Here is a 16,222-nt window from a genome sequence, read left to right as displayed (position 1 = left end):
TCCAACGTTATATTTTCGTCGTAAAAAATCATATTTTACAGAACGCAGAAGCAGCTACGAATGCGTTGTGTTGTTGCCAGAAGAATCCACCAAACTGCAATACGAATACAGATCGATCATCAAAAGAAGCCGAGGCAGAGTCAACTGAACGATCCGCCCGGCGAAATTCGGGAGAAAAATCCCAAGAGGAGGAAGCAATAGTAGCTGGATCGAGGATAGAAGAAGAAAAAAGACCGAAGAGCGTCGTTTCAGTTCGAAGATCCAATTCTAGCGACAGCGTTACCACGTACGAGGTCGGTTCGTCCAAAAAGAAATTCGGTTCGCTAGAATTTTTAGCGACGAGCGATCGCTTCAACCGAGCAAAGGTGACGGAGTTGAACGACGAAGAAGACGAAGTGAGCGAGATCCACGAGTCCGTGTTCGTCGACATCCCCACATTGGTTGCGGTTTTGATCAAGCCGGATAACAATCTGCAAGAATCCTCGGTTCAGATCGAGGAGATTTGTTCGGACGAGGTAGTGGAAGAAGAATCGCTCGATGTGGATTTCGAGGCGGCTAACGACGATCACGAAGCGTTCGGGGAGTTTGAGAAACTGGACAGTATCGATCACGATGATAGAAGCAGCTCTGTGAACTCGTGTCACACTTTTGGGGACATCGAAACGGAGGCTTATCAAAATTCCGAAAGTCATCAAGTAAAATCAGCTTCCAAACCTAAGCAAAAGCCGAAATTTCGTAAGCAGGACTCGGTGCACGTGTTTCCAACCTCTGTTCTTTCCAATCTACACACGTTGAAAAAATTTGGTTCGGTGGAGACGATCCAGAAGAATAGAGATCCTGTATTCTCGTTGGAAAGATCTCATACAAATTTAGAGAAACGTTGTACGGTTCCTGATAGAGTGAAGAAGTTAAACAATATCCGGGAGATCGATGATCAGAAGATATCGAATAGAGGTAACTGGTCTAAAGAACAGCTTCAACGAAAAGGTAGCAACGATTCGGATAAGAGTCTAAAAGAATCCAACAACCAACCTGGATCGAAGATAAAAAACTACGCGAGGAAGCCTAGTTTGGAGAACCTGAAGAGAAAGACTAGCAAGGATAGCAGTTCGAGTAGTTCGAAAGACGAACAGATTCTGATTTCGAGTCTGGCTCGAGATAAACTATTGCGTAGAAAGAATTCGTTAGACCAAGATCCTTCCATCAGGAGCCACACGCCTATTCAAAGAGTCAAACGCGCTGAAATAGTGGCGGCAGTTACGGAGAGACTGTACTCGAGTAGAAAAAACGTGGAGGATGTTCCAGGGATGCGGTCTCCTCCAGACACAGGCGAGGTAAAGTCTTTGGCCAAGTTGAAGCTGCAGGAGATCTCGAGGAAGATGCTGGGTAAACGTAGACGAGTCTGCGTGGACACTCAGACGGACTGCTCGAGGACTATTCGCATGAAGGACACTGCGTCTCTTACAGAAACGCCACGGATAGTCTGTCAGGATGTTGCAGTTCTAACAGATTATCACCAGGACTGCGAATACGTTTTGGATCAAAAGACACCTGTTTTGAGAGTGAAAGAGACTGCTACTTCGACGGAGAAACCTAAGACGAGCATTGTCAGATGTAAAGACGTGGGAAGTTTGGCGAACGATCTCGAAGAATACGATTACGAAATTCAGTCTCCGCGCAATGACTCTGGAATTCTTTCGGACGACACTCAAAATTACGCGGAGAGCAATTTAAGTAGCACAGAGGTGTCTGATCTATGTCAAGAGGCTGACAGAAGAGTGGCATACGCAGAAAGTTCGACGAATACGAGTATGTTTTCTTCTTGTCGTAGCTTTGCGGTACAGACACCGCGACCGGAAGTCTTTGGTCAATCATTACCACAGAACAAAGCTCCTGCTTGCTCAAGACGATGTTGCAACTCCATCAAAGATTCTCAAAGTCATTCATCGATTAATAATTCTGAGAAAAGTGTAATTTCTATTTCACTACCGGATACCATCAACATTACCATCGAAACCATAAATACCGTAGATTCTAGGATCGCTGTGCCGGACAACGAGGCATCGCAACAAAATGCGAAACGTTCTACAAAGGACGAGGAAGCTCAAACCAACGAATGGAACGATCTTCGTAACGAGATCTTCTGTTCGAAGGATCAGACCACATCGACGCCTAGCCAAACCGATAGCAGGGTATTCCGAATCGAGAACATCTTTCAGGACCCTAACAACGCGGCCAAGTATTCGAGAACTGATCCGAATCGAATGCAGGGGACGAGGATAAGGAATTCCATTACTTTCAGGAATTCCCTAGGGACATCGTACGTGCCCCAGTCGAAGAAGCACGAGCCCTCTCCGAGAGAAGTTCACGCTGAAGGATTTATCAGGGATGGATTAATCACGGAGGCGTTTATCAACCGGAAGCGCAGTTTTAATTTGGAAAGAACACCTAGTTCGGCCGTTTACCAGGATCCTTGGAGGAACTGGCAAGTTCCTGTGTCCTTGGTTAACACGATCCATCCGATAGATTCTTCGAAGGGTTTGGGAGTTATCCCATCTTCTTGGCAACCGGAAGTCAGCGAAATTCCGCTGGTCGAACAAAGTTTGTCGCATAGAAACTACGTTGAGGAATCACAGGTGGATTTTGAGATGGATAATATCGAAGAGATCTCGAAGATGAAGTCTTCTTCTTGTAATATTAAATTAAATAATAATATGGATCATGAATATGGTTTCTCAGATGATAGTTTGGACTATAACGACAGTAACGTATGTAGCGAGTCGATGATACTAAAAAGCGAACAGATGGTTGAACAGCGTGAGAATTTTTGTCCACCTGACGTAGTAGCGCATACTAAAAAAGATTGTTCAAAATCTATCGAAGAGAAGAACGAATCTATTAACGATTTCGAAGACAATCAAGTGGAATTCCCTAAGAAGAATCTTACAGAGTCAACAGAAGCTATTAATATACACGATTACAAATTTTTGATCCTGGGTAGGCCTTGTTATAACTACGAAGAAACCAATGACGAATCTAATATTTACTTGAATCATGCGAAAAGTTCGGGGAAGAAGAAAGTATCCTTCTCCAATTCCAACGTCCTCGAAAAGAAGTTAACTTGTGAACCATCAGGAACCTTGAAGTCTATCATTAAAAAGAGGATGAAGAAAAACATGTCCGAAGTTCTAAACTCGGTACATTCTTCCAACGACGAAACTGACGATTCTCAGCAGGAGGAAAGGATCAATTTAACCTTGGAAAGCGAACGGAAAGGTGAGTCTGCGAGTTCAGAAGAAGACAAAGAAGATCAGGATTCGGTGAAATTCGAGCGAAATTCGAAGCCGAATCGCAAGAAGGTCAAGTTCTCCATGGAAGAATCATCGGAGAACACGTGCAGTGAGTCGGACAGCTACGAGAATGTGGAGGAGGAGGAGGAGGAGGAGGACGATGACGACGACGACAACGACGAGATAGAAAAGATCCTGCTCGATCGTGCGGGCAGGAACGTTCTCGAAGAGTATCTGAGCGAGGCGGTGACCTTCATGCGAAATCTGAACTCTATCAGCGAGTACGTGAACGGGAAGAGCATGCTCGAGAGGTGAGGAACAATCGCGAAGAGAAACATTCTCGGCCCCGAGTCTTTGATAGGTCGAGAGTCTTCTCGAGAACTGACGGTGCTTTAGATCCTCTCTTGACTCTGTTGATTTCGATTTTTAGATTAAAGAATCTGCAGCGATTGTTTTTGCAGGATTGAGTGCGTGGATTATTTATAAAATATATTTTTATTTCATTAAGTTTATTAATTAGATATCCGTGATACAGCTCTGATTTAATAAAGAAACATTGTATTTTTATCTACATTTAGATCGCACTCTATTTAGTTTCAGTTCTTTAGATGGGATATTATAAAATGCAAATTATGTATCATATTTCAATATTATTGTATAATTGGACATTAATGGAAATATTATTTAATTATGGAAATATGGAAGTATCATTAATACAAATTATACATGATATTTCAATGTTATATTATACAGTCTAAAGTTAATGGAATTAGTTATTCTAAATAAATAAATCGATCAATTTTTTTTCAAGAAATCCCTTGTCATGGACATCTGTGGGTTGTGGGCGAGGTGGACAACGAGGTGGTCGTCGACGGAGCTGTCTCTCCTCCTGGAATCGCGATTACTCGGAATTCGTAGGTCGTAAGGTCAATCCAAAGAACGACGATGACTATCTAAGAGAGGACGATGATACAATGATGTGCACGGATTCTTACGAGAGGTGTATGAAGGGCATCCAGAGGTTGGAGGACTGCATTCGGAGAGTCGACAAGCACAACGAGCTGCTTAGGAAAAAATATGGCATTAATTGCGAATCTGCTGGCGCTAGACTGGATCTAGCGAGTCCTAGCACAGAGCCTCGCGCGTCGAACACGAACGATGACTTCGAGATTCTTCGTGAAACGGAAAGTCCTTTGGGAAGGAGTTCCAGTGTTGTAGAGCAGAAAGAAGAAGACGATTTGGAGAAGAAAATCTTTAATCAGTTGATGAATGTCGCCAATTCCATCCGTTACGGAAATTCTAATAAACTTCAATCTCGTTTACTCGCTTCATCCGAATCTAACTCGAGGAGTCCTAGCTGTGGCTCGAAATTTCGTGAGAAATATAGTTACGCTATGAAAGAACCATTCTGCGGGGATGTTAAAGGAAATTTCAGTTTGGAAGAGACTTCGGACGATCGCAAAGATCTCACCACGTACGAAATAACAGGGAATCTATCCGTTGAAAAGACTTGTTCCGCTGAACAGAAGAACGATGACTTGGACTCTATTATGGAAGAAGATTTCTTACCTCTGAGAAGATTTAATCGTTCCTCTTGGTCAACTGATTTAGATCGTCCAACATTTAGGACAGATAGACAGGACGACTCGAGCAAGTACAGTTTTCTTTCGAAATACAAAGTAAACGATTCAAGGACCTCTGATACCACTGATTCTTTGGGGAAAATGTACAATATAAGGGGAAGCTTCCCCAAGCAACGAGTGTTGACCGACAGCGCGCGGAAAAGATTTCAAGAAACGGACGATTATTCGCGAAGAACCAGGGACGGATGTTGCAGGGTGTGCGCGTGTTCGAAAGATCACTCGGATATCGAGAGTAGTCCTTGCGAAATCATGCATCTCAGGGATAAATTGAAATATCCCGGAAGTCCCAGGGCAAGATTTCTGGAGCTTCTTCGGGAGAGGCGACGAATAGTCGAGTGCAGCCGTGGCACGAGTGCCTCTTGAACGTGCCTTCCCTAGTCGTCCCTTTTCAACTGTAAAATGTATTTTTCTATTGTAACGCGTCGTCACAATGTCGACGACGACGTCCTCTTTGTAAATAATAGATTTCAGAACCTTTTGTAACGTTTGTCACCGCACCCACGACGAAATTTAACTTATTTATCTTCTGAGTATTCTATTAAGATCGTGTAATTCGCCCCTGTTCGTAATATTAAATTACATTCTTTATGATTCTTCTTCTCTTCTCCTGTGGTAAGCCAAAGATTAAGATGGTGATTCATACGTGCATGACAGGCTCATATGTATGAAAATCATAGTGGCATAAATCAAGATTTTGAGAATTTTAATTTAATTTCTTCAGATTTATAATTTATCAAGTTACAATCCGATTCTATGCCGTGATTCCTTCTTATAATTTGAAAAGGTAAAATAAATTTTTTATAACGATAATCCTAGATAATTACGTAGTGAACTGATTTACAGCCATTATGATCCTACACTTTCTATATGTGGCAGAGTTCACGAATTTTGGTTAAGATGGGGTGTTAAGGAATAATCTCTCTGGAAACGTTCCCTTTAGCTTCTAGCATAATTCGAGGGTATTACGAAATACTGATGCGATTAAATGCTGATACGTGTGGAACTCGAAATTAGGGGATAATTACTCTGAAACTTGTGAACTTTGCGATAATCGAACAAAGTTTTCGAATGAATCCATTATTTTATCTTAATATCCTTCGTTTTTTCTTTTTCCATGTTGAATCACAGAACAACAATATTTTTGTTTTCGTTTCACCGATCAAGCTGGCAGAAATCGACGCGCGTTCGTCAACGTTTTAACGACGATTTCGCGGTCCAGAAGGTTCGCGACACGAGCTGTGAGTGAATTACAGCTGACACAAACCGTGTTTCGCGCTTTGTTTGGTCAAAGAGCTGACGCACGTGTTGCCTCGATCCCAAGGAACATGGAAACGGATATCGATGGCATAATCGCGACAGTAATGATCGCGCTTTTCCATCGAGAAATACCAGCATCGACGACAAATTTTGCATTTTTTTCTTCGATATTGTTACAAGATTGACGCACGGCACGATTTTCGCTGGCGAAGCTACAATAGGCGGGAAAAGAAAACGTAAACTTATAAGAATCGACGAGGATAGAATTTTGATGCAGTTACACCGGGGCCGTGCCTTTTTGTCGAATATCCTCTCGTGTATGTTCGCAAACAGGCATCGTTACGCTTGCATCAGCACTGTAGAGAAATACGACGCACCAAACGCGGAACACGTGCCAATTTTCACTCTTTTTCTTGTTCGGTGCTTCTGTATACACCGTTTCAGACAGGGCAAAAAGGCAGGAAAGGCAATATTAACTAGGGATGAAAAGGGGTAATTTGTTTGTGGATCGTTGATTAATTCTTTGAACGATCATTGCTATACGTATTCTACTCTTCATGATGTAATTCAGCAATTCTGAATTAAGATATTAATCCTCGTTGAGCGGGCGTTGAACAACTGTCGTGATATTTTATCAAATACGATGAACTTGTTCTAAAGTATCCTCCAGCGGAAGCGAATTTCATATTCATTAGGAATTCCTTGGAACTTTTATAAGGCGAATGGTATTAGAACATTTAAATGATGTGGAGTCGAACTACAAATTTACCGATGTGAGAATGTAACACGATACACGCGAGTTATATACCCACCACCGGTAGGTACAATTATTAGTGCAGATAAGGGAAATTAGGTTAGTATATCAATTCTAGTAACAGTTTGAGTGCATGTCGCAAAGAGGTGGTGACTCTGTTATCTGAGCTCTTCTAGGTCGCTAGAATTTCAATATCCAACCACCGTTTTGCAAACGGTGTCGCATTCTAGCGATCCAAAGTTATTAGGCTGACGTGATCATCGTGAAACGAAAGAGGCTTCGTTATTGCAGTGCTAACTCGCAAAGACTTTGCTCCGCTTACTAGTGTTTGTAAACTGAAATTATCGCGTAAAAGGTTTCACGATTAGACAATAGATAGCGACGTGTCAGTGAGCGCAGCCGAGTTCGTTTCAACACGTGACGAGATTCGAGAGAAGCAATAAGGCTGCCGTCTGTAAGAATCGTCTATGACAAACATCATTATATATATAGCCAAATTCCATTTGTTTCGCATAATCACTTAATTCGTTACCTTTGACAATTATGGAACTGTTACATTTTATAAACAGTCTGATTTCTTTTTTCTGAAATAAATTATTCGTCGTATTGTTATACATATAAATTATAACATTAACCGGAAAGATAAGCAAAGTACCTTTTGTAGAAATTTTAACGTTATCTTGAGAAGAGAATCGCGGGAAATAGATGAAATATTTAATAAAGAAAACTCGAAGACGAAATAATTTCGTTCGTTATCTGTCTCTTTGAGTATTATCGGTTCAGTCGGGGTTATCTGTAAATTGAGGGCTAGTTACCATCACGATTCATGATCACCAGTTGATTTTGGTACGTCGAGGAGTACGTTTCTCCCTGAACTTAACAAAAATTGCAACAAGAGTTTCGAGACGTTAACCATGGTTCGTTACTATTTCTTCATCGGAAACCGGAGTCAAAGTTCGTCGATTTATCCGTGCACATTTGTTCTCACGCGTTTCATTACACGACTCGTGCAATTTATTTCTTCGAAACGACAATAAACGATCGATTGGTTGGCGTTTGATCGTGGTGGTATCGCGAGTGGAATATTAATAATGAGCTGTGTTATCGACAAAAAAGAAAAGGGAAATCACCGCGGAATTATGACAATCACGAGACTTTCAGCTCTCTTCTCGTGGAAAAGAGGTCGAAGGTTGCGACGATAAAGCACATTACCGCGATTACACGACGTTTCCCGATTGAATAAATAACTCGAACGATCGGTGAACGTGCAGTTGATTTTTGGTACATGTCAGTCCGCTTTCAATCTGACGATCATGAGGGATCTGAACCGAAAGTCTAACGGAGAGGACCATAGCAACGGTCAAGATTTCGATTTGATCGCGGAAAGTAGAAACAACGATATCGCCTCATCGACGCTTTACGTAATTATCGTTATAATAGCATGATCATTTGGCAATAATCGTGATAAGAATCGTCGAATGTCGTATTAGCTTTATTCGAGTTGACACGGCTCAAAACACGAGATGGAATTCGGATACCATCGGGATGAAAACGTGATGTCACCAAACGATCATCTCGGTGATCTTGTCTCTTTAAAAGACAAGACAAGATCGCGTTTGCCCGCGATATCTGTTCTTTTGGTGCACGGTTTCAATCGATTCGAATGGGTTAGCTCCAAAAAGAACCGAAAAGTCTCGAATCGTGTGCGTTTCTGTCTACAGAGCAAAGAGGACATACTTGATCCATACTGCGTCGAGGAAAATCCCCAAAAGATTACTTTCGAGGACATCACTTCTGCTGCGTTCAAAATCAAATGTGGAATCGTTAACACTCCTTGCGTGGTATGATCTGAAATTTGAAAATGTCTTATTTCCATAGAAAATGTTTATTAGTCCTACCACCATACTCGAATCTTTATGTCACAATCTCAAATGAATTCTTCTTTTCCTATTATTTCGTAATTCATACTCACATGACAAATAGCTTCAAATTATATTCAATTTTCAGTATAATGACAATTGACAAGCTTTCTGAAAAAGGGCTTCTGTGTCTATATAATAATTATGAATTCTCTATAGATTATTTATAAACTATTTATAGATCATTTATAATTATTATAAATTATCTTTCAGAACTATTCAAATTATCAATCGAAATATAGCTAATATTATGAAAATGGAATCAAATTTTCCAACGCAATTTGTTCAATTCATCATTTCGTCTAATGGATACTTTGCCAGAAAGTTTTTCGATTTAACACGAAAAAAGGAAAAAATTGAAATATTTCCTATTTGTTGTCAGAAATCGCGCCTGTCAGATGCGATGGGTATCGATTTGTATCTAAAGAACGACTTCCTCCAAACAACTGGAAGTTTCAAGGAACGTGGTGCGAGGTATGCTCTGATGATGCTGACCGAGGAACAGAAGAATATCGGCGTGATCTCGGCCTCGCTGGGAAATCACGCACTCGCTCTCTCTTATCACGGGTGCAAGCTTAATATACCAGTGACCGTAGTGATGCCGGTGGTGGCACCGATCATGAAGATCGCCGCTTGTCGTCAATACGGTGCGAATGTAATCGTCGATGGTCTGGATATGGGTGAGGCAAAGCGTATCGCTATGGGACAGGCGAAAGAGAATGGGATGACGTATATAAATGGGTAAAGGCATATTCTACTTGCGATGATAGCAGTTTGCTGCTGGTTTCATTCGCGGATAACGTAAAATAAAAAAAATATTCGACACGTGTTATTGATGAATCTATAGTGAATGGAAAATGTCTTTTGCTTGTTTCTTTTTTACGCGAAAGCGACGTCTAACATCTTTCTCTTACGATATTAAAAAAATCTATTTTGCGAGATTAACATGTGGAGGATTGGTCTATTAAAGGTATATCGAAATAACCAAGTCGAGTTATTTCCGTCGATATATATTTGTAATAAATAATTAGTTATAGATGATAACGCAGTACATAGGTACAATATTTAAATATGATTCGATGATAATCTCGGAGAAACTTCGTATGCTCGCTTATGTCCGTAATCCTCTATTTCGTATACTAAACTCTGTCTCTCGTGACTGCGTCTGTTTATTTATATTGGTCTGGGGGACAACCGGAAAATTTGAACTCGGCTGCGTTTGACGGTTGTATGTAGCGGCGACATTGTTTTGCTCGGAGTTCGTTACTTTCTACAATACTTGTGACCTAACGGTCTTGTTACTCCGAAGCAAAACAATAACAGGATTTGAATTGTCCTGCTCGCGTGCCGCCACAAACATGTATTCAGAGATTTTTATTTGTTAGCGACAATGTTTCTAAATTTTGAAAATAAGAAAATCGTCTATTACAAGAGCTGGCCATGCAAAAGAGTGTCTCGTTTATATTATTTCAGGTACGATCACCCAGATATTATGGCAGGACAAGGAACCCTAGGTCTTGAGATCGTGGAGCAGGTACCCAACATAGATGCAGTGGTCGTTCCCATCGGAGGAGGTGGTTTGATCGCGGGGGTAGCTGTGGCCGTGAAAACTCTCCAACCAAATGTACAGATCATCGTGAGTTATCATGGGAATTAAACGAACGTTCAAGCTCGTTCATCCTCTTTTTAACACTTCTTTTTCCACATCGACGAGTATGAAACGTATTTTCGATGTAAACCAATATCGTTTTTCTGTCGGGTTCCAGGGCGTTGAGTCGGAACGATGTCCCAGTTTCCATAAGGCCCGAAAGGCAAATCGACCCACCTACACTCGTATAGATTCGACTTTGGCCGATGGCCTTGCTGTTCCTAAGGTTGGATACAACGCTTTTGCCACCGCGAATCCGTTGGTCGACAAATTGGTCGTGGTGAAGGAAGAGTGGATCGCAATCGCGATCCTGAAGCTGGTCGAGAACGAGAAATGTATCGTGGAGGGTGCTGGAGCGACCGGTCTCGCTGCCATTTTGGCTGGTCAGCTGGAAGAACTGAAAGGCAAAAGGTCGTTTGATGTTGCACATAGTTAATTCAAGAACGAGAGCGTTTCCACGCTTCCTGTATCTCCTCGATTTCCTTTCTTCAATTAATTTCAAGCTATAATTCTTTAACATTTCTTCTCAATTTATCAGTGAAAAAGATAATTGATTAGCCAAAAAAAAAGTTACTCTAATAATAACCGTAACATTCGCTTTGCTTTTCTTTTCTAGAGTGGTGTTGCCTTTATGCGGAGGAAATATCGACACAACGATCCTAGGTAGGTGTTTGGAGCGTGGACTAGCAGCGGAAGGCCGGCTTTTGAAGTTTACAGTGACTGTGTCCGATCGACCGGGCGGAATCGCAGAGCTCTGTAAAATGCTGGCCAGCATCGGTGTCTCGATAAAGGACATCATGCACGAGCGGGCTTGGATTATGTCGGACATCTTCAGCGTGGACGTGAAAGTGGTCTGCGAGACTAGAGACCGAGATCACGCGGAACAATTGAAGAACATGTTGCATCAAAATTATCAGCGGGTTGTGTTCGGCTCTAGTGACATGTCCGCTCTGAACTTACCTTTGAGCATATAACATGTCGTTCTAAATTCGAACTTTCTGCGATCGTCGAATGACGCCAAAGAAAAGGATTCAGCACGATTTTGAGTATTACTTAATACCGGTGAAGCTTCTTAATTTCTGTGAGCGAAATAATTTTTTTTTTATAGGATAGAGAGACGCACTATTTATACGAATATCGTATAACTATCTCATTGTTTGAAGTTCAGATACAGTTCGAATCCTTGTATATGTCATACTGAACTAGGTCCTGGCCACGAAACAGAGGAAACCGCGAACGTTCCGCATCGATTTCCATTGTACGCTCGAATTATTGTCCCATATTCCAGACTGCGAGGGAAGTTTCTACGCATCGATAAAGACACGACAGCTATGGTTGCTCCAAAAAGCGAGCTGCTCGCGTTACAAACGAGCAACCCCTCTGCGTAATTTGCATCTGAAGAAGGGTGGTTCGATGGCTCGAAATTTGAGAGCAGCCTCTACGCAACACGCGTCACGCCGAGGCGTAAACGTACACTCGCGAAATTTATTACTCTTGCCATGCTTTCGCGTTGGTTTGAGAGAGAGAGAGAAGAGAAGTGATGAAAAGGAACAAAATTTCACCCTTCTGCTTATACGCTGCTTTCGTCGCGTTTTATGTCGGGGATACGTGTTGCTACCGCCACCGTACGGATACGATTGGATTTTTGCGTAAAAGGAGGATCGTAAAGCGTTCGTTTACGAGCTCAATAACGACGCAACCCCTTATTGCGAGATGACTGGCTGTTTGACAACTTGCAGCTGCTCGTTTTCGACGAACTGCGCATTATTCTAATCGTAAGGAATGTGGAGTGCAAAAATTGGATGGAGGTGGTGGTTGAGAAGATCATTTGTACTATAAAAAATATAATATTCGAAATACTACATGGTGTATTACTGTGATTAATAATAAAATGTGTAAATTACGTATTCATTATCTTCAAAGCTAAATAGAAAATGAAATATTCCTGTATGCAAAGTTTTCCACACACGCTTCGTTGAAAAATGCGTATAAATTAGATTGCTGCTCCGTAAATGTGAATATTACTCGCGATAACTGTGCTTTAACATAGCTTTTATTAAAAGTGAGCGATGAACAATTTACAAGTAAATTTCCAATAAGTTCGCTTCAGACATTCGCTGATAACTTTTTGGACTCCAGTATATTGATCGTAATGTAGCTCGAACCAGGGATTATACAACCACTGTCCTTTATCGACTGAATATACACATTTCCACCTTTAAATAAAGTTGTATTCCGTTTCCTAACGATGACTCGCTTGGAATTCTTGTCTCTCAAGCTTACAAGCTCCGACTTTCTCTTAAAGCAACCAATTTCATTATTTCTTCTTATCCTAAGTCAATTTCAGTCTGTTCACGAGAGAAGGGAGAATGAATTCTTCGAAGGAAGTTCACGATGTCACGATAATATTACTCTACTCTGATGATATTACGGTACTCTGCTGTTTAAAGATGGGAATGTTAATATTTTCCGCCGAATCGGGTCAATTTTAAGAAGCAGAAAGATGAATTTTTCGAAGAAAAAAGATGTTAAGATAATTTATGACGATCTTAACATTTTTCAGCCAGTGGAGTCAATTTTAAGGAGCAGAAAGAGGGACGAATTTTTGATAAAATATTCACAATATTGCAATAAATATTACTGTACTCTAACGATATTACACCATTCTTCTTCTTACAGGGAGGGAATGTTAATATTTTTTCTGGAAGTCGGGTCAATTTCAACGCGGTCGCGTCGAATAAAAAATGAGTCGGGGCAGACTGGCAAAATAAATTTCGTGCGGACCGCGTGTTTTCGCGTTTCTGCTGGAAGCATTTCCATGAGGCACGCGGCTGTCAGGGGATTAATGCATCTTTACGCCGGGGCGACTGCTCGGTTTCGTCGCGTTACACGCTCGAATAATATATCGCACGCGTTACACTGGAGGTATTCCCGTGTCTGGTTTCAAAAGACTCGACTTCTTTTCCCCTTCTGAAGCTTCTTTTCAATGACGGTTGACAATACACGACGATGTGTCACCTTTCTAATATCGGACTGCTCCGGATGAGTTATGATATGTGAACCAGCCAAAGAGGAAAGTAGCGAACATCCTTCGCCGGCAATGAAAGATCCGCGGATCCGCTTTTTTTCTTCATCTTTCCGCGCATCTCGTTTCAGACGGTGGAAAAAAAGGAAGAAAGGAAAAAGGGGAAAACTGGAACATCATTGTGCTACCGGGAATGCTGGTTTCGTGGCTACTGAAGCATTGTGAGATTGTTGGAAAGGAAATGAAGAGACGCGAATTTTTTGAATTCGCTAGCGAGCTCATTACTTTGATTAGTAAATTTTTCAAGTAGATTAATGACATACATACATTTGATACTAACTACTTTTGTTTTTGTTTCAGGTTAATATTAAAATAAGAAATACACGTATATGTAAAGAAGTGAGGATAGTGGAGAAAGAACAGTTCTAAGGCGGTATAAACTACTTGAAAGTGGAAGTTGAAGTTGCTTGTCAGACTCTACGCTTCCCTTATGGACACTAAACATACTTCCAGCTAGCCAATATCGCAACAGAGTTACCGTGATAGTTTATAACTCGAGACATCTACAGACCATCCAACAGCCTTGGTGAAACTTATACTCTCGTCTTTCACGTTGGTTCAATCCCTCCCAGGTAAACAATATTTTCAACTCATAAATCTATATTCTACAAATACAAATACCTTTCCAAGGGAGTTGAAGAAGTTCAATCACGCGATTCTACTGACACCAATTCTTATCCTTTTGCTGCTGCTCCGTCCGTGAACCTTAAAGCATTGACCAAGCGCAACTTCCTCCATTTCTTGGTTCAGTCTGGCACCTTCCGACCGAGATTGAATTTACATCGAGCGGAGGAGCGCGGATTAAGCGTGGGCAAAGTTTCGCCGAATTTTTTTTCTAACCCACCCACGCCCGTTCATTGCTCGCGCTCTTTTTCCCAGTTTTTTCAACGCCGAGGAGGGGAGAAGCTACGAATGAAACGAAAATGAGAAAGAGAGGAAAGGATCGTGGGCAAGGGAGAAAGAGATAGTGAAAGTGGCGGCGACCTGAATTTACAGCATTTAATATCGGCAAAATGAAGTACGAGCACGACGGAGAGCGGGCAAGGAGCCGCCATTTTGTGGCATCGATAAATCCATTTTATTGCTCTGGCTTGTAGGTAGGCGGTCTGACTACGGTTACCGGTAGCCTGCCTACTCTTATGTCTTCTCAGTGTATAACAAACACCGAATAAAAACCAATGCGAGGGCCAGCAACCCGCGCAGTCGACCCCTCTTTTCGCGGTGCACCGAGAGGACCAACTTTTTTGCTATTTATTCGCTACCCTCGCGCTCGTCCCCCCTCGTACATACCCGTGTTTTGTGGCCATGGCGTCCCCAATCGAGTACTAGCACCTCTTTTTTGCGCTTCATGCAGTGTAACCGGAAGCTTTTTGTTTCTTTTGGGAGAAGAGGATTTTTATGATGATTGCGATTGGTTTAAGGTACCAGTCATACTCTAGAGAATCGAAACGTTCATGATAAAAATGATACATGCCGTCTCCTTTCAGGAAAGTAAAGTAAAAGAATATCGATAGTATCTTTAATGTCTGTTCGATACATTTTAATTTTTTACAATCGCTGTCAACATATCGCGGATGGACTGTATCTAATTAAATCGTGCACTTCATGACCGATATTGTTTTTATAAAACTCGTGAATTCCCACTCTGCAATCAGTTAAAATGGAAATTAATTTTCATATCGACTCCTATCACGTCTGGCCACTAGTATACGTCGTTGTTACTTGAAAAAGTTCGAACTCTTCTTCGATCGTACTATGCTGCTTTAAAAAAGAATTTTAATTTCAGACTAATCGTGTCGAAATTTCCAAGTCGTTATCGTGAAATACGAAAGAAAGTGGAAGTAGGAAAGAGAGAAGCAAGAGTAAAAAGAGAGATTAATAGAAGTTACCAAGGGCAGACAGTAAAACAAGGCGATTAGAGCGCTGCGAAACAGGTATCGACGAATCGTCGGTGAATTTTTCGGAATTAGTCGGAGGGAAACGGTTGTCGGTAGGGGAAGGATTTTCGAGAGCGGTGCAGGGCCAGAGTTTTCCAAGATGAAAGTTAATTCCGCTGGATAATCCAGCTTGGACGCACGGCGGTGGGGCCGGGCGTAACGAGGGCGAAGAAAGATCTGTCACCCCTCCTCGTTCCTTTTTCAGCTAAATCTTGCGAGCCGGATCGAGAAGTTCGTCGAATTTATGAGATTTCGGGTTTCGAAGCGCGGCTAGTCCGAGGGGAAAGAGGTCGACGGAATGGTAGGGGGAAGGGGGTTGGAGCTCGGCGAAGGGATTAACTTTGTCGAGCCATTTTGTCGACCGCGAGCGGGCTTTGTGACCAAGGGAAGACACATTCCCAGCAATTAGCTAACCCCGCCTCTATGTCCGTCTGTATGCCGGTGATGTACTGGGTGTTTCTAAAATCGCTGGCCAAACCTTTGGGAAATGTACCCTATTTATCTTGGCGAAGAGTTGGAAGACCTTCGTTCGTATCGAAATCAGCGTTGCAATGTCTCGTTCTTTGGTTTAACGAAGATTTACCGAAGTAGTTGGGAAGCTGTAAAAAATTCCTGAAAATCGATAGATAAGAGAATAAGTAGACGAAAGTCAATTCTCTATAAGACAGGTACGTAATTGGTCTTTGTTC

General features: G+C 41.8%; 2 protein-coding genes across 4 annotated transcripts in view; both read left to right on the top strand.

Annotated features, from left to right (window-relative positions):
• LOC138186076 (uncharacterized) overlaps positions 1 to 5,524 on the top strand; it is a 28,138-nt gene extending 22,614 nt beyond the window's left edge. The window contains exons 8-9 of the mRNA XM_069125594.1: positions 42 to 3,601; positions 4,102 to 5,524. Coding sequence (XP_068981695.1) covers positions 42 to 3,601; positions 4,102 to 5,296 — 4,755 coding nt within the window. The 3' untranslated portion in view covers positions 5,297 to 5,524. The remainder of the gene's footprint in view (positions 1 to 41; positions 3,602 to 4,101) is intronic.
• Positions 5,525 to 7,255: 1,731 nt separating this feature from the next.
• Positions 7,256 to 12,433, top strand: Srr (Serine racemase). 3 transcript variants are annotated; one of them, XM_069125482.1, is made up of 6 exons: positions 7,256 to 7,398; positions 8,666 to 8,785; positions 9,246 to 9,604; positions 10,337 to 10,499; positions 10,630 to 10,922; positions 11,128 to 12,373. In XM_069125482.1, the coding sequence occupies exons 3-6, from the start codon at positions 9,267 to 9,269 to the stop codon at positions 11,483 to 11,485; spliced, it is 1,152 nt and encodes a 383-aa protein (XP_068981583.1). In that variant the 5' UTR covers positions 7,256 to 7,398; positions 8,666 to 8,785; positions 9,246 to 9,266; the 3' UTR covers positions 11,486 to 12,373. The 3 variants fall into 3 exon arrangements, with proteins under 3 accessions (XP_068981583.1, XP_068981582.1, XP_068981581.1); XM_069125481.1 differs by lacking the exon at positions 7,256 to 7,398 and adding an exon at positions 7,587 to 7,861 and having other exon boundaries at positions 11,128 to 12,433; XM_069125480.1 differs by lacking the exon at positions 7,256 to 7,398 and adding an exon at positions 8,180 to 8,365 and having other exon boundaries at positions 11,128 to 12,433.
• The last annotated feature ends 3,789 nt before the right edge of the window (positions 12,434 to 16,222 follow it).

This window comes from Bombus flavifrons, chromosome 13 (assembly GCF_040668555.2).
Source record: "Bombus flavifrons isolate JBK064 chromosome 13, iyBomFlav1_principal, whole genome shotgun sequence".
NCBI lineage: Eukaryota > Metazoa > Arthropoda > Insecta > Hymenoptera > Apidae > Bombus > Bombus flavifrons.
This window is presented reverse-complemented; position numbering and strand designations above follow the sequence as displayed.